General features: G+C 48.2%; 2 protein-coding genes and 1 long non-coding RNA gene across 11 annotated transcripts in view; 2 read left to right on the forward strand and 1 right to left on the reverse strand.

Annotated features, from left to right (window-relative positions):
• LOC144728146 (uncharacterized) overlaps positions 1-6,130 on the forward strand; it is a 26,153-nt gene extending 20,023 nt beyond the window's left edge. For 8 of the 9 annotated variants that reach the window (XM_078607475.1, XM_078607469.1, XM_078607472.1 and 5 more), the window contains one exon: positions 254-6,130. In XM_078607475.1, the coding sequence (XP_078463601.1) occupies positions 254-1,227 (974 nt within the window). In that variant the 3' untranslated portion in view covers positions 1,228-6,130. The remainder of the gene's footprint in view (positions 1-253) is intronic. The other variant, XM_078607477.1, reaches the window with a different exon arrangement.
• Positions 4,040-8,317, reverse strand: LOC144728148 (uncharacterized). Its single transcript, XR_013587489.1, has 2 exons — positions 7,724-8,317; positions 4,040-5,929 (listed from the first exon to the last, which is right to left on the reverse strand). It is a non-coding gene; the product is annotated as an uncharacterized LOC144728148 (long non-coding RNA).
• Positions 8,130-22,908, forward strand: GOT1 (glutamic-oxaloacetic transaminase 1). Its single transcript, XM_078607480.1, has 9 exons — positions 8,130-8,357; positions 13,697-13,875; positions 15,321-15,432; positions 15,916-16,028; positions 16,549-16,653; positions 16,911-17,061; positions 18,222-18,387; positions 18,962-19,104; positions 20,604-22,908. The coding sequence occupies exons 1-9, from the start codon at positions 8,240-8,242 to the stop codon at positions 20,741-20,743; spliced, it is 1,227 nt and encodes a 408-aa protein (XP_078463606.1). The 5' UTR covers positions 8,130-8,239; the 3' UTR covers positions 20,744-22,908.
• The last annotated feature ends 1,046 nt before the right edge of the window (positions 22,909-23,954 follow it).

The following is a 23,954-nucleotide window of genomic DNA, read 5'->3' on the forward strand; positions in this document are numbered from 1 at the left end:
ATTACACCACATCGCCCACATACACCGCCAAGGCGCACCACAACACTCGACCACACGACCCAGTCACAACACCACCGTCATGGCAGTGACGTTGCTGGCAGCTAGTACTGCTAGTGCTGCTATATTTTGGTTTCTGGCCACACCCACCCCCTGTTGCGTCATGGCAGCCTTAACCTGCGCCCGCTAACAGAACTTGCTCCTCCGGTGTGCATGATTGAGTGGTGGAATGTCTCGTGTCTCTTGGTGCGCGCAGGAGGCCTGGCCTTCTGCTGCCCCAGCTGCCCCCTCTCCTTCCGGCATCAATCAGCCCGGCAGCACCACTGCACCACTGAGCACCCAGTTCCACCTCCACTCGGGCCGTCCCTGCCGCACCTCGCCGCATCTTGCGCAGGTCCTGCCGAGCATGCAGTGACAGCACCCACGAGAGAGCGGATGACGATACTGATCATACAAGCGGATGGTGGCGATGGTGGCGGTGGTGGCGGCAATGGCGGTGGTGGTGTTGACACAGGAGTTGCTCAGGGCACTCCGCGAATTACCGAATACAGGGATAATGAAGATGTCGTCACGGCCGACTGGACGGCAGCAGAGGCGCCAGTGCATGATGCAGCCGCGGAAGGCACAGCCGCAGCTGCTGTAGCCACATCGCCCGACACGGCCACGCATGACACAACCACTCCAGCTAAAACTGGACTCGGCAATGCGAAGGCTGATGAAACACCAGCCAACATAGCTACAGTTGACAAAACAGCACATAATATAACTGGAGCTGATATGACAGCACACAACATAGCTGGAGCTGACATAACAGCTCATGATGTAGCTACAGCTGACATAACAGCTCATGATGTAGCTACAGCTGACATAACAGCACAAAGCATACCTACAGATGGTATAACACCTCATGACGTAGCTCCAGTTGATATAATAGCACATGATGTAGCTAGAGATGATATAACAACTCATGTCGTAGCTACAGCTGATTTAACAGGACATATAGCTAGAGCTGATATAACTCATGACATAGCTACAGTTCATATAACAGCAGCTGACATAACTACAGATGACATAACTACAGATGGCATAACAACACCCAACATAACTTCTGCTGACATTACAGCTGATATAACAGCAGCTGACTTACACTCGCCCGATAAAGCAACAGAAGAAAGGACGCCTCCTGATATATCGACACACGACATGACCACGACAGAATTTTTATTTTGATGACTTCATCCCTCGAGAATTGAGCATGATATGTACCAGAGAGGGGGAGTAGTGGGGGAGGAAATGTGAGAGAAATTGAGAAGTCAAAACATCCAGAGAATGTTCTACACAAGTCAACACACTTGACAGAAGCATTGACGATTACAATCCAGCACTCCGGCAGCGTTCTTACAAGCAGTAGAATGTGGGCCTGCAAGGTGAGTTATGTACTAGTTCAATTCTTTTTTTGTCCAATTTAAGTGCCGTTTATGCGAACACAAGTTCTTTTGAAAATCGAAAGGACGTACCAGTATTCCCTCGTTATTCACGAACTTGTTACCCGTGATTTTGGTTATCCGCAAATCGCATCTGGAACTCTACACCACTGCCTCGAGGGAGATAGAGAAGTGATGAGATAGAGTGATGATGCACAGCATCATCATAATTTAAAGTAAGTTCATTTATAAACTATGATATATTTTCATATTTATTTAGATTTACTTTGTTTATTATTTTTAAAAATTGCGTTATAATATTCATGTATTTTATAGCTTGTTTATGTATTATGACAGCCCATCAAAAATGCCATAAGCCAATATTCGAGAAATTTGCCATTCGGAGCCATCTCCGGAACGTATCCCTTCCAAATAACGAGGGCATACTGTATACGCATCTTCTACATACACTACAAAAGACTTGCCCTACTCGTGAGCGGTTCATGGCCGTTATATCTCATGGAAGAAATGTATTGTGTTTTCGGTAACGTGGCCTCGCGACAGAACGGTTGCCGCTTGTTGCAAGAGGATCATGGTTCGAATCCAGCGACTGCCCTGATTATTACTGCGGGGGTGATAACCGTGATACCGCTACTATGACCTTAGGGATCATCGGACAATCATTTGCGAGAGTATGCCATTGTGTGCTGGCGTCCAGGTCCAAATGTGCTAAATTTGAAAAACTACAAATTACTCAATTATGATGATACACACAGCAGCAGCAATCATAGCCCCCTTGTGGCAAAATAATTCCCCGAGTCACTCTTGCAAATGAGACTCATCCTGGTCTCTTGGATTCTAAACTGGTTAAACTGAATAAAATTTAAACTTAACATTTTGGGATGCACTGAAAGTGGTTCAAGTTAAAATAGGCAACAACTAATAGGTTACATTAAATCACAGTTATAATCGGGACGTGACAAAACAAGCATGACGTATTTTGTTCACTCCACTAGCAGTAACAGAATTGACTGAGGAAGCAGTTGTCAGGTTAAATACTACACCCCTATAATACCCCATTAGTGCGACTAAGATGCAGTTATGGGTAAATATAATTTGCAAGCCATTTCAAAGCAGTGGGCCTCGTGTTTACACGGGCCAAATTAAATAAAGTTGGCAGCCTTATCCACCCCACGCCTGATCTACAAGCATGCAGGTGTAGTGAGTTCAACTGAGTTGCAGACGTTCACTTTGGAGGCAACACATTTATTAATACCAACACAAAGGGGTAACTGTCCTTTAACCAGATAACAAGCTCTGGTGGTGGACCACCAGGCTAACTACACTAATTACACCGTAATTAGCTACGACCGGACCACAGCTCGAGTCCAGGTCCACGTGTTGAAGAGTCTGTAGGACGTAGAATGTAGATTTTTTTCAGGATCAACAAAAGCAGCCAGTTCCTCTCGGGGACCCAGCTTATATCTTCTGCGGCATGGCTGGCTCTGCCCTTGGCCACGACCACCTTCGAGAATCTTGGGGCAGGATCTCGGACCTGAGACGTGACCACCCCTAGCCCCCACCTGGAGGCCCTGTGTAGATTTTACCGGTCACGTGTCCTTCGTGGTCAACCAGAGTGCCATGGCCCTTAGTAACCCCATTCCCATGGCCGGCACTCACACCCTATTCTGTCGGGATCGGCACTGCACGCAGAGCGTGGTGCCATTCAGCACTGCCAGTCAGCGCTCCCCGAGTCCCTCTAGGGCCGGTACTGCACCCACATGTGGTGTCCACGATGTCAATACATCGCATGCCGTGCCTCTCGGGCCGGCATTACACAGTAACATCCGCGATATCACTACACAGATAATAATGAGTGATTTGTACAAGTCACATAACACATTGCCAATGACTTATTTTCAAGGGCTGCTACATTTATTTTATTTTACCAGGTGAGGTCCACTGAGCTATGTAGCTCTTTTTCAGAAGCGACCTGGCCACAAATGATAGCTGAACGAAGTGGCTTATGTGAAATTTATCACAGCCAAATACATGTTGATTCTAAATGTGGAGGGAAAAACCTGAGGACCCAGAGAAAAATTCACGCGACCACGGGGAGAATATTCAAATTCCAAATATACAGCAGGCGTCAGGGTTGGGATCGAACTCCTGCATACCAGGCGAGGTAGTTAACCTCTAGCCACCGTGACGCCCCATTCTTTGTTCACAGACGTTGCAAACAGGGGCGGTTTCTTCATTAGGGCGATTGGGCGACGCACCACCAATGTCATTCAACCACAGAGTCACGCTAGCCGTCACTGTGCCTCTGGATATAGTCCAATCAGCGTCATGCTACGTTCTGTGGAGTACCGCCTCTTTTTGGGCGATTTCCCTCCGGCTGAGAACCGCCCCGAGTGGTCCCATAGACTTACATTCAAAGATGTTTTTTTTCGAACGGGGGGGGGGGGGCGCTGCAATGCATTCTCTATGGCTTCCGGGAGGGCTCGCACTAACGTGCTTACGTCATCAAACGTAAGCACGTTTCATCCAACAACATTATTTGTCGCCACCTAGTGGAATCTTTAATAAAAGAAACATGAGTATAGAAACAAACAAGATGTATTGTAAGAGTCACTTTATTTTTCATTAATATTAAAGAAGTGAAGTTGCCTTTACATGCTTAAGCTGTTAATTTATCCTTTGCATGGGTGGACCTTATCCTTATCAATCATCCAGACATTTGCCCCCCCCTGAGAGATTTTGCAGGAGCCGCGACTGGTTGCAAATACTTTTCGGCTGGACCTGGTTGCTAAAAAGATGATGGCAAAAATATCGATATGTAAATTACTGTCAATAGCTCTCTCCGATGCATGTATTCGGTTGAACGCATGTTTTTTGCGCACTGTCCTGACATCACTCCACCTGCTGCGAGCTCCCTGATTTCAGATCTTGGAGAAGCGCAGCGCAAGCCAAACCCGCATTGTAGAGCAGCACATCACAACTGCGAAAACCTACACAGCATTTGGTCAACGATAGCAATATTAACCGCAACATATAATACCTTTTTTTTTTAAACGCCATTCACCACAGCACAAAAAAAACCATGAGAATGCACAAATTCGTGAATCGTGCAACAGCCACAGTGACAGGGGTTGACATTGCATCTGCTTTAAGTTATGCCTGTTATGCCCCTGGCTCAGGATCAAGGCTCGCATGAAATGGTTGGTGAATAATGAGCGCCAATGCCTGCGTGGTATTTAAAATGGGGTGACCGGTAAATCGTTACAAACCATTCTTAAGTGTTTACCACAAATTGCTGTGGCTGAGGCATTTAAATGTTAAAATATGTTTAGAATTCATATTCTTGGTTCTTTTGGTAAAGTCACGTAGATAGAAAACTAAAATAAAAATAATTAAATTAAAAAAAAATCTTACATTTATAAATTGAAAATAATAAAAGCAAAAACCCCACAATAAAAATATTAAAATTAAAAATAAATTGAAAAATAAAAGCAAAAAACCCACGACGTTTCGATCGCAACACAAGTGGTCTTCATCAGGCGGAGAGAAAAGAGGGGGCAAGCCTCCAAATGCAACTGCTTATAAGGGTTTCCAAAGTGAGTGGGCTGAGGACGAGAGCTGCGCAAGCAGCACGGGCGGGGCAGCCAGTCAGCCAGCGCTAATGTCGGAGCAGACAATGGGGCGCAGGAAGGGGGCAGAGAGAGGGCAGCATAGATGGGGGGTGAGGGGGGGGGCATTGCACCTCGCTACACACATTCACACTGCTGACAGTAGAGGCTGACCAGAAAACACAAATAAAGTCATGACCCAAAGTGGTTGATGACATCTTTCCAATGATTTCTGAGTTTAAAACCGTCGTCTCGGTTGAAATTGTGTCTATATATGGATGGCTTTGTGAAGGAATCTTTGTTGATAGCCAGTCGGCTTGCAAAGTACCATCGTCTTAGAGAAATCAATTTCATGCAACGAGTATGGAAACCTGACAAGTTAGCGGAAGGTTAGGGGGTAGGAAAAAAATAAAGATGAATCATCGATTCCTTCTGGAACGCAGTAACAGGGTTCAAATCTTCACTCCCACCACGGCGTTGTGACGCGTTTTGCCTAATTTCTACCCATATCCACCATTGCCTGTTGCAGTGTTCTTAATTGCAAGGTCCGTGGGCCACTGGCAGCCCCAGGTGTCCTTTAGTGCGACCCCCAGACAATACACAGTGAAAACATCCCATCATGCTTTCAAACCCAATGGCGGCCATCACTGATGTCTTATCAGCGAAAGTGCCCCTCCCCCCCCTGAAAATGAGTGAAGAACACTTAGCCTACAGTATGAACCAGAAGAGGTCACTTGTTGAATGTGATGGCTCAGAGATGGCACTGATTTCCTCTTCTGCGGGCCCTTCTCGAGCGTGGAGATCTGTGTGCATCTCGCTGTGCGAGAATCAGAATAGATCCTTCGTCTCGTGGCACCGCTGACAACATCTAGTTACAACCTGGTGGGGGAGGGGGGGGGAGACAAAACGTCCTGAAATAACCAATGGTGGTCCTGGACAAAATGGTGGACATTCCACGTTTTCATGGCGGAAACGAGTATGAATGTATAATGATCACAGTTGATTCCGCACATTACCTTGAATATTGTTTTGTTATAGCCAGTAGTTTTGTTTTTAGAATACAAAACTATTGAGAACATGTCTGGCCTGTTTTGTGTTTCTTTTTCAACGGGGCACTGCCTGAATGTATCAAAGCAGCTTGATAGCCATGTCGATGTGAGGAGCCACATCGGCCAGGTTCCCATTGAGAGGCGAGACGAACTGCGATCCCTTTCACACAATTGACTGGCGTGATGAAATATGGTCAAACAACCCTCGCCTCGTGACGGACGCATCTAAATGAGTAAAATTGTGAACGTGGGAATGAGTTGACTTCATTAATGTGGATGAGTGATTATGGTTGATCATAACATTGTGTAAAATATTGAATTCTCGAAGTAATTGACGGAATAAGTTCCCTGAAATGAGTGAATAGGAATTCACATCTGCCACTGTAGAGTAAGGGGGGAGGCAGAAATTGTCGGGAATTTGAGCAGTCAAAACAATTTAAGCAGAACGTGGTACATGTATATTCAACTTCTTCCACACCTTATGCAGCTAACCGTGCTAATCGGAGGTGCGGGGGAAGGACAACAAACTAAAAACAAAAGGCAGTTCTAAAGAAATTCGTTTTCAATCTAGATTTAAAGGTGCGTAGCTCCCAGTGGCTTCCTAGTACGGTATCGGAAGGGAGAACGTTCCAGACGGCCGCAGGTGAAACTGGCAAGAACTACAGCCGAAACTCAGCATAAATTGGCGATACTGCTTTGATATGAAAGGTGAAACCAACAAAATAGTTTAATTAATTTAATAAAACATTTTAATAATCAAGCATCTGCGTGGGGGGAGGATACAGAATATTGAACACTCCCATGAAAAGGAAAACAATCAGACATTTCGGGGAATGGTCCTCTTTATGGCAGTTATGGACAAATCTGTTGAGTTTTACTTAACGCCAAAACGCGAGGGCTGCTATGAGTGATTACGTGCACTGCGTGTGCAATATAACCATCGCGTTTATGTCGCTGCTATTGTTGACACGCAGGGCCATTCGCGGTGTTTATCTATTTCATTTTGTTATTCAATATCATACTGGCCCTCTATGCTTATCAATGGGACCATATTGATTTCCCGTCAGGCGGGGCCGCCTATCCGGGGTACGGTTTCTGAATGCGGCACCGCCGGGGTCACATTGAACCGCCATGTTAATGCACAGCCTCGCCAACGGTGCCGCCCATTGGTTCGTGGCGTCAGCCAATCACAGCACTCCTAGGTCACCGCGCCCCCCCATGAACGTGCCAGGTGATTGGTCAGCTCTTCCTGTCCAGCCACATCATTAGTCAGTTCGCCCTCGCGAGATTTCAGCGACGACCAATAGGAATTCGCCCTTCACTCCACGACCTCTGGCACTCGTTAAGGTTAAAGCTCTGTTCTATATTTGCCTCGTAAGACATTTTTCGCACATTGTTTTGCTTAATAATTTTGTATCCCGCGATGCAGGGGGCTTTGTATTTGTTTAAAGTGCCCCCTTAAGTGGGATCTTAAAACACATTGCATTAAAATCACAACACAGACGAGGGTCCCCCTTATCGACTTAACAGCCTGTTGGGGCAGATTCTGTTAGCGAGCAGCACCTATGAAGGGCGGCACCACGCCCGGCCGCCTTTGTCTCCCCAGTAGCGATGTTTCACTCACCGCACGAGACCGAGTCGACCTGGGGAGGCAGAATCGGTTTCAAATAATCGTCACGCTGCTGGTGTCGTCTGTGACGGTGAGCGGAAATCGAATCGATTAACCTCATCGATCCCCGATGTTATAATACTGTAACACATGTGTGTTCGATAAAAAAAAACAAGCACCAAACGGCGACATTTAATCCCCGCGTCCTTTTCCCAACGCCATCGGAGGTCACAACCGCCCCGTGCATCATCACTGCGCGACAACCCCACGGCGGCCATCTTGGTGAGGGGACAGCGTGGCGGCTACAGCCCTGCGCACCGCCCAACCCTCGCGTTCACGATGGGGGGCGTGGCTAGATTTGGGCTCTCTGCTTCCCTACACAACATGGCCGACTGGTGACGCCCATCGAGTCGGAGCGGGTAAATAGGGGGCGGTGTGAAGTTGCTGCAGCCTCGCTGGACTTAGTCGCTCGCCGCCGCCGCTGCCGCTACCGCTTAACTCGCTCCTCCACGTCCCCCCCCGTGCCTTGCGATGTCATCTCAGTCGTGGTTCTCGGAGGTTCCCCTGGCGCCGCCCGTGGCCGTGTTCCAACTCACGGCCGACTTCAAAGCCGACCCCGACCCCAAGAAAGTCAACCTCGGCGTGGGAGGTGCGTGGTGGCGTGTTGTGGTTGTCATGGTGTGGTGCGACTCAAGCGCAGTTTGTCCAGTGACCTGTCAGCGATCTTTGAACCCTTCACGTAGCCTCAAAGTGTACCTAGCCTGGCACAAACGCCACTGAATGATGAACGCCGATTGTTTTCGGGGTCGTATGGTGTGGAGTGTGAGGGAGAGCTGTGTATAGTGGGAGGAGTGGTGGGGTGGTGGGGTCCGTGAGGTGTATGGGGGCTATCCCATACCTGTCAACCCATACGGGTTACCCGTATTATTGTACAGGGAAATTGAGTGTTCAGGTTCATACTGCGTCTAGCCGTTTCAATACGGGCAAAATAATGTTGTCTGTTGTGTTTCTCCCTTGTGATGGGACTTTGTAGGACGAACGTTAAGATTTCTAAGGGCACGGGGTGACGATGTCTAAATTTGTCTGTAAGAAGGTAGGCACTGATAAGGGGTTGACAGGTTTGCTATCCACTTCGTGGTGAGGTGTATACGTTGAACTTCTTTCGCACGGTACGTAGCAAATCGTGTTAATCGGTTAGGGGTGAATAGCGATCTGCGCCTGTGCGTATGTCTGGTGGGGAGTGTGTCAGCTGTTGTGGTGTGGTGGATGGGGTGTTGTATTCGTGTGCGGGGTGAGAGGAGAGGGGCGAGTGTGGTGTAGATGTCGAGGCGTAATTGGGACGTGCGGTGTGTGAACTGTGCTTTCGGTTTCATTTATTTGGTAATAGCCATGTGAGCCATTCGGCTCTTGAATCGGGTGCAACCGCAACAAACAAAAACATGAACAAGTTTTGAGGTGTGTAAGGAAAACGCTAATACTGGTAGGAACCTCCTGGTTACACCAGCCCACAGGGGATTATTGTGTCCGTCCGTCGTGCAGGGAGGGGCTGGGTGGGGAGGGAGGGACTGGGTGAGGAGGGTGGGGCTGGGTGGGGGGTGGGAGGGGTGGGGCTGGGTGGGGGGTGGGAGGGGTGGGGCTGAGTGGGGAGGGGCTGGTCACCCCGTGGTGCCCTTATAAAACTCAGCGTTTAATCTACTCACGCCGGCTTGTGCCCGCCCTCAGTCGGGCATATTTGCGGAATACACCACGCCGCCGTTGACCCTGGCCATTGACCGAGCAACCCAACGTTCCTACCAGCTCCCTCCGCAGGAATGTGTTTCAAAAGTAATTGGCAAAACTAGGTGGTTCCGAGATTCACTAATGCAGTGAGTTAATAGTCTTGTCCTGGCCACCAATGATTGCACGCACAAATCCATCATCACATACAGGTCTTTGATTCGACACTTCATTTGGCTAAGTTCCTCCGAGAATATCGATGGGACTGTCTCGCAAACGGGCATTACGGTACTCTCACGCGGCAAGGCAGTGTAGGAAAGTGCTGGGCCCTTACTGTGGCGACGAGACGTCACTTGAACGCATCTCGGAGGTAGCTATCTAATATCCACTTCTACGGGCCGCTCTCTATCGAATTCGGGGTGATGCACTGCGCCGGGAGTGTGCTATGGGAGGTGGGTCGGGGTTAGGGGTCATCCGTTTAGTTCGTACGCATGGAGGGGGGGGTAACCCAAATGCGTGCGCTTGCGTATGGGGGTGACTAATGATAATGTAAGTACGTATAGGAAACGGGGTGGGGGAGGGTGAAGCCTCGATAATAATGTCTACTATATTCGCCTTCAAATTAGAAATATCGTCCGGCGGTGGACTATCTGCTTAAACACGTTAATATGATTAATCCTTGATCTTATTTGTTGGGTCTTTCGGTAAGGTCACGTAGATAGTTTCAAAGAAAATAACAAAAAACGACGTTTCGATCGCAACACAAGCGGTCGTCATCAGGAAAGGGGGGTTAGTTTCTAAAGGCAACTGTTTATAAAGGGTTGAAATGGTTGTAGCCCAAATATCAGCAGCCAGTGTTATTGTAAGTGGTGGCCAGCGACTGCGGCGGTGGTGGGTTTTCCACCAATCAAAGGGCTGCCAAGTAAAAATGAGCACGTTAATGTAAGATCGCCGACCATCCTCCATGGCGAACGCACCGAGGTGGCTATGTTCGTGTGAGAAATTTAATCTGTTAATGTAAAAAATCAGAGAGCCGAAAATAACAATTAACATCGGAAGGTGATAGGATGGGAACATCACAGCTAGTTAAGTTAGTTTTTTTGTTATTTTCATTTTGAACCTATCTACGTGACCTTACCGAAAGACCCGAAGAATATGAATTCCTGCAGTCACGAAAGCTTTAAGTCAAGATTTAATCCTTTATCGTTTCTGTGTGGATTAAATATTGGCTGTTCTATAGGATTCGGGGGGCGGGGTGTCAAGCGTACGTACGCATGGGGGGGGGGGTGTAAAAAGTACGAGTGCGTACAGGGAGGGGGGGAGGGGTCAAGTTTTGACAGATTTTTGCGTACGTACTAAATGGATGGCTCCTTACGGGTAGGGTTGGGATACTGTGGGTGTTTATCACGCCGACAGTGTGTTCTGGAAGGAAGTTCCATGTCTGGATAGCAGAGTGAGGACGGAAGCTTCTGTCCATGGAGCATGTTCTGCTATTATTACGCTGCTGACAAAAACTGGGATTTTTAATATCCCACTGAGATTTACAGATCTCCCACTGGAGCTACCAGGAAAAAAAAGAGGACGTCCTGGGGAAAACCAGGACGGGTGGCAACCCAAGTTCTCAGTCTGCAGGGCTATGTCCATGCGTTCATGTCACTTGGGGCTATTTAGTCTGGGACCTTTTCCCATCAGATTGTCACGTTAGTTGATGATACTGGCAGCGCAAGACTTTGGTCAGTGACACTGCCTTTAAAAGGATTCGGATTTGCCAGCTCAGAAGATCAGATTGCCAGTTCAACCCCCTTCACCACTCGCTTCAAAGTTCAACGTTTCCTTGGTGCAGCTGTGACAGATCAGTCACGCAGGTTTTTACTGGGCACTCGGGAGATTACATCTGTGTTTGTGTGTTTTGACTTTTTAATACTTTTCATCCAAGGTCGTAAGTGTAAATGTGTTTACTCTGTCCCGTTATGATTACCCGTAAAGATGATCCAGTATGAACAAAACTTTAGTATTGAGTTTAGTATAACGTTATTTTGCTATTTGAGACTTACCATAGGGAAGTCAGTCTTATTCAAAATGTTCCCTGTGACCTCCCCAGTAGAACTGCTATCCAAGCCCCGTCGTCTCGTCGGCAGCTATTGGGTTTATTGCTCCCAGCTCGCGTGATGGCTACAGGGGTAATAGTGGTGGTGATGACTGATAATGATGGAGATGCTGGTACCGACGGTAGGGTGGTGTCAGGGATGATAACCTTGATAATAATGGAGACTGGTGCCAGTGATGGTGATGAAGACATTGATGACTGGAGATGTGGTGGTGATGTTTCTGTCGGAGGGGTGACCTTGGATCTCCGGGTTGTTCACATGGTGTTAGGATTACCCCGCTACGCTGCTGGTACAGCCTAAGAATTGTTTTCAATAATTAGACTTCCTTTGCCAGTACCAAAATATAATGATAGGGTTTTCCCCCATTTTTCTGGCAACAAAACTGAAATCTTCTTACAAGGAATCATGTGTGCATTAACCACAATACTTGTGGTCAAAATGCACACAAAAAACACACTTTGATAAAATATGCATTGTCCTTGAAACTGATTGGTCCACACCAGAGACAGCTTTCTTTTGAGCCTCCTTTTCAATTGGTGCTAAACCACGCCAAAAGGCGTACAGCTCTCCACCTTTTGTCGTCCAGCTGTGCAAGGGGCTGGTAACACCCTCCACCTTCAACTAAATCACTAAAAACACAGAAAGTTCAAACTCTGCTTGTACCAGAGGCGCAGGGAGACAGGTGCCTATATGACATTTCCTAGCTCAGAGGTCGTCAATTGAAATAACAAGAAGAGCCATTTAAAAAAATAATTATATTTAAAAAACTCGAATTCAGGAGCCGCAATGCAATGTGAATACGAGACTGTGGTCCTTAATAAATAATGTCATGAAGCAGTCCTTAGAGGCGAATGCGGCTCTGAAGCCACAGGTTGCCGACCCCTCTACTCTCCAAACCTCATTTGGAACCAAGAGACTGAACCACTTCACCCTCCCCCTCTGGGTTCCTGCAGAAATATAAAAAACCACTGTGGCTGACAACATGCAGTTCTTCTGTCGGGAGCTGGACCGGTACCACCCGGACCTCTGTGGAATACAAGAGGTGCGGTGGACTGGTTCTGGCTCCAGTCACCATGATGGGTGGAGAGTTCTCCACTTGGCTGTTTTTCTGAACAAAAGAATGAAGGGGGTATTGGAGTGCATGGCGAGATCTGGAAAGCTGCGAGTCCCAGGCTCGTGTGGGCGTGCCTCCCCATCAGCAGGAGGCAAGGAAGGGTGGGAGTGGGGCCTTAGGCACACACAGAATATGAGCATCAGTGGAGGGATGCTGATGAGTCAAATGCATTCTATGATCTGTCCCAGGTGTGGGCGAAAGTAACCCCTCAGTATAGTAATCTTTTTGTGTTATTTTAATTCCCGAGTGGGTCATGACGCAGCACCTGGCCCAGATTGATTGTAAGGCATGGGCTAGATCATCTCACATTCTGGTAAGGATTTTTCAACATCACCTTGTCAAGCACGCTGAACAGAGATTTGCGGAGCCCCAATATGGTTTCAGACTTGGGTGGGTGCCATATTCTCTGTCCGGGCTGATGTGGCACAATAGGATGTGAAGCTTATTAGACTTTCCAGTGACTGGTACTAACAGCGGAGGCGTGTGAAGGACGCTACTGGACAGTTGTAAGTAGTTGGCCTCAAACAACAGCGGAGAGCAGAGGATTGATGCGCACAACAACAAGCAGAGCACTGGGAGGCTAAAACGCAAGTTCATACAGTAGAGTGCATCGGTCAGTCAACTTATATCACCTTGGTCTGTCCCATGACCTGTCAGCAAGCCTTTGATACTTCACATGGCCTCAAAGTGCACCTAGCATGGCGAATGGTGGCTGTTGTCTATATTTGTGATGGCGCAGTGTACTAGCTACGAACTCACCGACCAAAGTTCCATTTCCATTCACAGCCAACATCAGTGGTGATTATTTTAACTGGTCCCGGGCCTTCCTAAGGTCGATTCAGCCTTAAATGAGTACCTGGGGCTGTATGTGAATATCACCACTTGGGAGACAAACTTGGTCAGGCGTTGTGCAAGCTACACCACCCACTCAAGTGCAATGTTTGCCTTCACAGGTGCTCATGAACAGCGCTCGCACCAACAGCCTGGGTAGGCTACACAAGGGGGGGGGGATCGTCGTCTAAACCTGTGTGTGCGTCCGCGTGTGTGCAGCGTACCGCACGGATGAGGGGCTGCCCTGGGTGCTGCCCGTGGTGGCGCGCGTGGAGCAGCAGATGGGGGCTGGCGTCCTTGACCACGAGTACCTGCCTGTGGTGGGGAGCCCCTCGTTCACGCGCGCCGCCACTGCCATCACCCTCGGCCACGACAGCATCGCCATCGCTGAGGGCAGGGTGCGTTGGTACATGCGCGTGTGTTGGTAGGATGGAGGGACGTGCATGGTGAGGTGCAGTGACGCAGTGTAGGGGAGCGGTCGTGTGGTAGCGGTGGGCGCACTGCGCTACGAATCTGGTGACCTGGTTTCGATTCCCGCTCATGGCCAATGCCAGTGACGATTACCTGAATGGGTTCTGGGCCTTTTCTAGGTCGACTTGACCTCAAATGAGTACCTGGTGCGGTGTGTAAATATCGCCACTAGGGAGATAAAGGCGGCCGGACGTGGTGTTGGTCACCCACCAACTCGTGCCGTGCCGGCCTTTATAGGTGCTCGCCAACGGCACTTGCCCCAACAGTAGTTTGAGGCTATATGGGAGATTTTTACTTTTGTTTGCAGTGACAGTGGTTAGCACAATGTACTACAAAGCTAACGACCCGAGTGTAATTCCCACTCGCGACCATTAGCAGTGAAGAATATTTGAACCGGTCTTGGGCCTTGCCTATATCGACTCGGCCTTATACAAGTGTAATGATAGGGTGACACCTGCCGGCCTGTGAGGGTAATTACGGTTATAGCTGCATTACATAATGCCTTATTATGAAGGGGCGTATCTGGGGTAAAGGTGAAGGGCCGTGTCAGTCGAGAAGCTCCGGGAACCATCCCAAAGGGTCTAGTAGGTTCTAGAAAGGGGGCGTGGCCAGAGGTGGAGCTTGGCCACGCCAAGCAGATATAAGGCGTACCGAACCAGAGCTTCGGGGCTGTTAGTGTGGGGTCTGGGTCCTGGTTGCGTCGCTGCCATCGTCATCTCTTCACCTTCGACCACGTGGCTGTTCTTCTGCAAGACCAGCTCTGTCGCCGCCGCTACACTCGTCAACCAGCCAGCATAGCGCAGGACAGAGATGGGCTGCGTGTTTGGACAGCCTAGGTGTAGCCGCGTTACGAAGTGTATCGCCCTGTGTGTTCTTACTAAATAAGAAGCCTTCTACTAGACGTGTGTTGTAAGTCGCTCATTACACAAGTGCCTGGCACCATGTGTAAACATCTGCGCTGGAGTGACAAAGGCTGCCGGCCGTGGTGTTGCTCACCCACCCCCTCATGCGCTGTACCGCTCTGAATGTGCTTGCTAACAGCACTTGCCCCAACTGTCTATTAAGGCTATATGTTGTGGATTTTCTCTCCAACACACAGGTGTGCTGTACTAGTAACGAATTGGCATGTTCTGTTTACGTGACAAACCTTACTAACCCAAAAAACCTGTATTATAGATGATATTGGTCGCGAAAGCCTACATATTAAACTATATGGGGATGTTTGTCTCTGTCTTTGGAGTGTGTGTGGTGATGGCATGGTTTGTGTGTGTAGTCTGTTTGTGGTGACATTGTGGAGTGTGTGTGGGGGGTGTGGCGAGGGTGGAGTCGTTGCGTCTTGTGCATCTCTCTATTTCTCTGGATGCGTGTGCAGGCCGGTGGGGTGCAGGCTCTGGGAGGCACGGGCGCTCTCCATGTGGGAGCTCAGTTCCTAAAGCGATGGCACACACCCAATGTGCCCGTCTACGTCTCCTCACCCACGTGGGGTGCGGGGTCACAACAACACCATCGCTAAACGGGTTCACCACACCACATAGGGCGTTGCCACAACGCACAAGGCCTCAATATACAGGGGCTTGCCACACCATACAGGGGCTCGCCATACATGTTAGGGACCACACTAATCCTAAGTGTGGTCATGTGTATTTGGAGATTGTATGTCTCTCTCCCCGTGGTCGTATGGATTTTCTCCAGGACCTCTTTTTTTTTTTCCCCTTCCCTCCACATTTGTAAACATGCGTTTAGAGTATCTGGCTGCTATACATTTCCACACGATAAGTCACTTGGTTGACCTATCATTTGTGGCCAGGTTGCTTCTGAAAAAGAGCTGTATAGCTCAGTGGGGCAAGACCTGGTAAAATTAAAATAGCAGTTCAGTGTGCATTGCTGGCCTTCATAGGTGCTCTCAAAAAAGCCCTTTACCCAACAGTCTGTTGAAGGCTTCACGGGAGATCTTTGTCTTCGCTCAGAGAACCACAACGCCGTGTTCCGGGATGCCGGCTTCACTGACATCCGCTCATACCGCTACTGGGATGCCGAAAAGCGTGGACTTGCCATTGACGCGCTCATCGCCGACTTCGAGGTGGGGAGACAAAGGCGGCCGGTCACGTGCAGTGTGTGTGTGTTTGCCCAACTACGGCATCACCATCATTGCCGCCAGCATTCTCATCAGCATTGGCAGGATCATTATCATCATCTTTACCATCGGCACCATTACGGTTACCATCACCACCACCACCACCACCATATTCACTATCAGCACCATTGTCTTCATCGGCACCATCTTCACCATTCGTACCATCATCTTTACCATCCCCATCATCGCCATCACCACTACCACTATCTCTACGATCAACGCTACCATCTCCACCATCTGCACCATCTCCACCATAGTCATCTCTACCATCATTTCCACCATCGTTATTATGTATGTACCCACCCGTGTATGTATACGATTGGCTACATACGTGCAAAAGTGTGTTTACCCGTTTGTGTGTTTACCCGTGTGTGTTTGTGTTTACGCGTATGTGTGTGCACTGTGTGTGTTGACCTGTGTCTGTGAACTGTGTGTTTATCCGTGTGTGTGTACTGTGTGTGTGTAGTTAGCTCCTCCACACTCCGTGATGCTTCTCCATGCCTGTGCGCACAACCCAACCGGTACGGACCCCACACCGGCCGAGTGGGACCGCATCTTTACCGTCGTCAAGGTAACGGCCACAGCAGCATAGTGGCTAAAGATCTGAACCGGTCTCAGGGCCTCCACTAAGTCAACTCGGCTGTTAAAAAAATTTGTACCTGGTGCGGTATCATAACATCAGCACTCGGAAGACAAAGGCGGCCGGGCGTGATGCTGGCTATGCGGGCCCCCTCGGGCCTATATAGGTGCTCGCTAACAACGCTTGCAGCAACAGTCTATTAAGGCCACACGGGGGTGGCGGGCGAATCTTTGTCTTTCTGTGCACAGGAGAAGCAGCTCTTCCCATTTTTCGACTCAGCGTACCAGGGCTTTGCTTCGGGAGACCTGGATCGCGACGCGGCCGCCGTGCGTCTCTTCGTGAGCCGCGGCATGGAGCTCCTCTGTGCTCAGTCCTTCAGCAAGAACTTTGGCCTCTACAGTGAGCCCCAGGGGGGGGGGCGGTGCTGTGGTAGAGGGATGTGGTGTGTCTTTGTTGTGGTGCCATGGTAGCTAGGAGAAATGAACTACCTCCACTAATATACATGAGGTTGTGGGTTCGATTTCAACCCCTAATGTCTACTGTATATTTGGAGTTTGCATGTCTCTCTCCCCGTGGTCGCGTGGATTTTTATCTGGGTCTTCCGGTTTTTCCCTCCACATTTGTAACCATGCGTTTACAGTATTGCAATACATTTACACATGATAAGCCACTTATTTGAGCTATCATTTGTGGCCAGGTTGCTTCTGACAAAGAGCTATATAGTTCAGTGGGCCTTACCTGGTAAAATGAAAAGTTCAGTTTAGTTTAATGTGAGTCTGTGTACGTGTGTGCATCTGTGTACCTGCAAGTGTATGTATGTTCATGCTTGTGTGTGTATAGGTGTGTATTCGTGTGCGTATGTATATGGTGGTGGTGGCTTATGCACCCACAGAAAATTTACATCAGTGGAGGGATACAGACAAAGCTGATGAGTCTGATGCCTTCTCTGTGTGACCTGTCCCAGGTACTCGGAATTTAGTTATAATATTAGGTGACTGGTTCCCAAGTAGGTTATGATACAGGCACCTGGGCCAGAGTGGAGGCATGGTCAGATCACTTAATAACGTGAGGAGGCTGCTAGACCTATGCGCAGCCCGTGGGCTTGTAATTGCCAACACTGTTCCAGCATAGGCGCATCCACACATCATTGATGCATGCCAGGTCCAAGAAAGAACATTTGCTTTACTACATATTGATGAACAACAAATGTGAGCCCATATCCTTGACACAAGGATCTACCATGGAGCTCATCTGCCCCACTGATTATTGCCGTGTTATCAGTAAGATGCGCCTGCCAGAATTTCACTGGTGTAAGCATCCATCTAGGACCCCATTCAAACCCACAATAGCCTGATCTCGGCTCGCTGATGAAGTTTGCAAGCAAGGATTTCATCATCACTTGTAAATGGGCTTGGCATCATCCCCCCCCCTCTTTTGATGTCGAGGGGAAATGTGTTCGTTAACAGCAGTTGCCCCAAAAGTCTGTTAAGGCTATGGGGGAGGGATCTATGTATGTTTATTAATATACATATATCTGTGTGTGTATGTGTGTGGTGCAGACGAGCGTGTGGGAAACCTGGTGGTGGTTGCACGTGACCCTACGCGCCTCCAGGCCATCATCTCCCAGATGGTGATGGTGGTGCGGCCCTTGTGGTCCAACCCTCCTCACCATGGGGGAACCATCGTGGCCACGACGCTCAACAACCCCGCGCTATTTGCCGAGTGGTAAGCTCCAACCAGAGACAGAAAAAAATTCCCTGTATAGTCTAAAACAGACTGTTGTGGCAAGTGCTTTTAGTGTGCACCAGTGAAGGTCAGCATAACACACCAGGGAGTGGGTGTTCATTACCATGCTCGGCTGCCATTGTCTGCCCACTGCTGATGTTTACACACCACATTAGGTACTTGTTTATGGCTGAGTCAATCTAACGGAGATCCAGGTCCAGTTCAAATATTCGCCACTTATTGATCATGAGCGGGAGTTGAGCTTGAGTTGCCAGATTCGTAGCACTGCACTGACGCTCCCCCTCTATGCTCCACATACGCTTATATGGACACTCATGATATCCAATGTTGGATGAAGGCCTCGGAAGTAGTTCAGTAATGTCTGCTTCCATGGGCTGTTCCCTAACACGAAGGGTCGCACTGCTCTACCAACGTTCAGAATGGATCTTCGTCTCCTGATAATGCTGATGAGGATATACTTGGGGGGGGAAAGATTATCTTGAATTTATGGATGATGATGATGATGACGACGACTGGTGCTGTGTCTGATCATGCTGCATGCACGCATGAACAGGAAGGACAACGTCCGCACGATGGCGGAGCGCGTGCTGCTGATGCGTGAGAAGTTGCGGGAGAAACTCAAGAGCCTGGGAACACCCGGAAACTGGGACCACATCACGCGCCAGATCGGCATGTTCAGCTACACTGGCCTCAACCGTGAGTCCCACGCCCTTTAAGACCGATAACGCATCACCGCTGCCTGCCACGCTGCCGGGTTTTACTGAAATGTTTGGAAAAATATTCCGACATTCCGAAGCGTTCCCTAACACACAGTGAAACGTTGGACATTGTGCCGGTAAAGCACGAGATCAAACCAAAAAATACACCGTCGTACAACCACAAAAAACCACATGGCGATATACATCATCATCAGTAATCATCATCAACAGCAGCCAATCGAACTTACATATCAGTCAAACTTAATTTGGAGCTTTCGTGACTGCAGGAATTACTCTTTGGTCCTTTCGGTAAGAAAGAACCAAAGAGTTACATATCAGTCATATATTTACTCCTGTAGCCGTCCCGTCTTGTGTCTCCCACCGTGATTGTAACGAGAGGACAGGGTGGCTAAATACATTATTGGAGGATGATGGATGTGAAGTTTAGTTCCCATCGCCTTGCGTATCACACGGCTGGTTGAGGTGACTGAACAGCTTCACCAAGCGGGACCACGAGTGGGCCATGCAACGGCAACACTTTGTTTGAAAGTGCTCTTTTGGGTAGCCTTTGTATCTCTACAACGGTGACAAAAAGACACCATCAGCCCAATTGCCACACAAGCACCACACTGTTCAATCTGCCACCAGACTTCAGCCAATCTAGCACCTGAAGAGGGGCCCATAAACATGGATTTTACAACTGCTGTCTGGACGTGGCCTAATGTGCACGTGTGGCTTGGGGTCCAATCCCCGAGCTGCTTTTGCATCACATGTACCCTCACCTTGCCTATAGCAACTATATGGCGCATCAGATGCCTCTTGCCACGTGGTATTTTCACCCAAACATAAAGAATGCAGCAGCAAGATGCAGCACAAAACCCTTAACCCTTTCCCGTTCCGATGACGTACGTGTACTGTTTTTCTTCCGATTCCATACGTTTATGTTATCGGAACGGAATCGGAAGCAAAAGGCCATGCGGGAGGGCGTGTAGCAGTTTCTTGCCAGGTATCATAGAGCGCGGTCATGTCGCTCCAGTTCTCTGCGGTGAGTACAGTTCAATATCTTTAAAAACAGCAGCGCGATACGCCTCTCTAAATAAAATTAACGCTAACCGCTTGCACGTACTGAGATTCAGTACGTGCAAGCGTACTGCAACTCTCTGCGTAGTGCACAATTACACACACAAATCATCGCAGGTGGACTCGCATCGGCTAGGCTCCGAATATTATGAATAAATTACCCAACTACTAACTTATGTAACGGCTATCAAACCTTGACACATTCGTCAATAAAACTGCCCTGAGAGGGAATAATACTGTCTTCATAGACATTTCGCAAAACAAGCTAAAAAAATGTCTTATTTATTTTTTACTATCTTAATGGACTCTTTAGACTAAATATCCCAGCTCGACCTTTTGTCATTAAGTTTGAATTATGTGCATCGCTTCCTCGTGTTAATCTCACTCTCTCCTCTGCCCCCTTCCCTCGCCTTACAGCCGCCCAGGTGGAGTTCCTCATCAAACAGAAACACGTGTACCTCATGAAGTCGGGGCGCATCAACATGTGCGGCCTCAACTCGCACAACCTCGACTACGTGGCCGAGGCCATCCACGCCACCGTTACAACGGTGGCCTGAGAGCCGCACGGCACCACATGGCACGACACCACACGGCACGACACCACACGACACGTCACCGAAGCACCAGGATCTCACCCCCGTGAAAGGTCCACCAATCACACCGCTTCATGCTTCGCGTTTGCAACGTACCGCACTGTGCACACCACACCACATTAAAGAACCAAGTCCACACCGTTTCATGTTTGTAACATACCAAACAGCGTATAAAACTAAGTACAGCTGACCACGATATGTTCTTATGCACCCGCATCACACCGCGCACACACTCACACATCACATATTCAGAGCATAGATATGCCCATCACTCGTGTATAATTTCTAAACCAAAATAATAAAACACACAGACGCACGTAGGCTCTCGCACGCACACAATGTTCTGGTTACAGAACAAGCCCGCAATGCGGGTGATTTTGGGTCACGCAGGACACACAAATGAATATGCACTTGATTTTACCTTTTTGTGCGGTGATTTCGTCCAATCTCGGTTCAACTAAAATGAGACTTTAGATGTGGTGGGGACAATAGCTCTGTCAAGTCTTACCACTTTGCATGCTTCATTAGTGCAGTATATATTGTATTTACATGGCGCCGTGCTGTAAAAAATATCCACGATCCAAAAACGCTTAATACAGGAGTTGAATTGCAGGTCCGGCTGGCATGGGGTCGTGCGTATTTATTGTCGATAGCGACGTCTTAACTTGCGATGAACAAATAATAGATTTGAATTTTGTTCTCGGACCAGTGTTGCCAAATCCTAGCGATGCAATATGAACGCAAACCAGTGACAAATCTGGTGACCTGGGACAAGAATGTGATGCAGATTTCAGAGCAATTCCAGGTACGTATTAAGGATCCTGCATCTGGGTACGTTCAATACTTGGTCAATCATTGTTTGATTTAGAAGGTCAATTAGACTGGTGTGGAAGTCAGACTCTTAACTGGTATAGGAATTCAAACTTGAGCCATACTGAGACGCACTGAAAAATTAGGATGAAAGGCTGTGGTGGAGTCCACAGGTCTAACCTATTGACCCAAGACTACCCGGCTCATGACTGTCCACTTCAACACCACCATCTCACCCGCAAATCGATATGATCCGCGACAACCAAATTCAATAGCATGTTTGGGTGATTCTGTGATTCTCGCAGTGGTAATGCACTAACTTCCATTAAATCTAAAAGGCCTGAAATACGAACTCTGGAAAATGTTTAACCACACGTGACAAGTCTACTTTGCTCATTATATTATATCATCGCTGTAATGTAAGTGAGTCTAAATATTTATTGGACTAAAGTTAAAGTGAAAACGTACATTTCAAGTTGTTCGAAACAGTGATGCCCAGTTTCTAGAAAGTTCTATGAAGACGGAGTAGATAGTTGTGGACGCAAAATTAGAAGATAAGAAAATGTTACGTCGGTCACTCGCAAATAAAGTGGTAAATTAACGTGATCTGACCGGTACCCAACCCATAAGCTGTAAACGACCTCACCCACAGTTAACTGGGGACACAACCCAATGCTACACTAGTTGAGGCTTTATTCCAAACCCACTTTGGAGTTCTCTCAAAATATATTTGTCTAGAGTCTCGTACTAAAACTGCTCTTGTGTGGAGTTTGGAGGGATTTTATGCCTGTCAAGTTTGGGTTTTTTTCGGAGAGTGGATTTTTTTGTTACAAGTGTAGTGACATGGAATGGGTCCCTATGGAGCATAGTGCTGATTGCTGGCAGAGAAAGGGATCTGCGGTTGCAGCAGCCCTGTCAAGCAGGTCATGCGATAAGCAGAGAGCGGGATGTAGGGCAAAGGTGATAGAGGGGGCACGTGAGGTAAGCCTGGGAACCAACTAGTAGGTTCTAGAAGGGGGGCGTGGCTGGGGGCAGAGGGAGGCCACGCCAGGAGGATAAAAGGGGACCCCGAGCGATGGTTCGGGACTGTTGCTTGGAGTGGAATCCCGTCGGGCTGCTGGAGTCTTCGTCACCGTCTTCACCTCAGCGTTGTCAGGCAGTTTGTTAGCTGTCCTGACTGAAGTATGGTTACCCCTTATAATTAATAGAGTGCCTCCTATTCCTAGTATCACTACACAAGCACTGATGACGCAATCGTAAGTTGCTGGCCTGTGCTACTGGTGGTGGATCAGGAGGCAATAAATGTTCTTTGAAAATCACTTGATAAAGATTAAAGCGCTTTATTTGGTGTCCGTGCGATGCATGAATGCTTGAACCAGCCAGTTCTGATTTTTGTTATTGTGCTTGTTACCCAGGAAAACCTCACTGAATCTCGATAAACTTATTCAGGAAAATCCAGCCAAGTTTTTGCAGTTCGGCAATGTTGCTGCTGTGTGTAATCCCAAATTAATAATTTTCATCTATTGGAATGTTTGGCTCCCTCTGCTACAAACCAAGTTAAATGATCCAAGTTAAATGAAAGCGCTGTACAGAGGTGATGGTTTTTATTTAATAGAATATGGCCACGTGCGCTGAAAACTGCTGAGATTGCGCATTGCACTGTAACACTTTTTTTTATGTTTTTTGCTCCTGCATAGTAAGTGTTATTTCCTAATTGGTTATGCCTCAAAAGTACAGAAAATAGCTATTATTCCCCACAAACTTTGCTTTTGTAACCAGGATAGTATTTTGAAATTTACCTATTTTCTAGAACATTCCATAAATGGTAACAAGTACCCGTCTCTTCCCCTAGCTCACCTTAAATATGATTACAACAGCATCAAGACCTTGCTGGACGGCTTGAAGTATGATGAGTATGGCTGGGAGGTCATCGGAGACTTGAAAATGGTGGCATTCCTGATGGGTCTCTAAGGTGGTTTTACCAAGTTTCCCTGCTATCTTTGCCTTTGGGACAGTAGGGACACCAAGGTGCACTACCACAGGCGGGACTGGCCACAGCAGACCGAGTTCTCTGTGGGGAGGAACAACGTCATGTGAGAGCCACTGGTGGACCCCCGGAAGGTGCTGATGCCACCACTGCACATCAAATTGGGCCTTATGAAACAATTTGTCAGAGCTGTAGATAAGGAGTCGGCAGCCTTCAAGTACATTTAAGACTTTTTCCCTAAGCTGTCTGAGGCAAAGGTCAAAGCCGGTGTCTTCATCGGACCACAGATAAAGAAGATCCTGGAGTGCAATGAATTCCCCAAGAAGCTCACTCGTGTAATGACAGGGTGACACCTGCTGGCCTGGAAGGGGAATCACA

The sequence above is a fragment of the Lampetra planeri genome, chromosome 27, assembly GCF_965212315.1.
Source record: "Lampetra planeri chromosome 27, kcLamPlan1.2.h2, whole genome shotgun sequence".
NCBI classification, from domain to species: Eukaryota; Metazoa; Chordata; class Hyperoartia; order Petromyzontiformes; family Petromyzontidae; genus Lampetra; species Lampetra planeri.

Bases quoted from the DNA above. Each gene is read 5' to 3' on its own strand.
- GOT1 (XM_078607480.1), top strand. From the start codon at position 8,240: ATGTCATCTCAGTCGTGGTTCTCGGAGGTTCCCCTGGCGCCGCCCGTG. The intron at 16,029-16,548 runs GTGGGGAGACAA...GTGTGTGTGTAG, and splicing joins CGCTCATCGCCGACTTCGAG to TTAGCTCCTCCACACTCCGT. The intron at 18,388-18,961 runs GTAAGCTCCAAC...ACGCATGAACAG, and splicing joins CCCGCGCTATTTGCCGAGTG to GAAGGACAACGTCCGCACGA.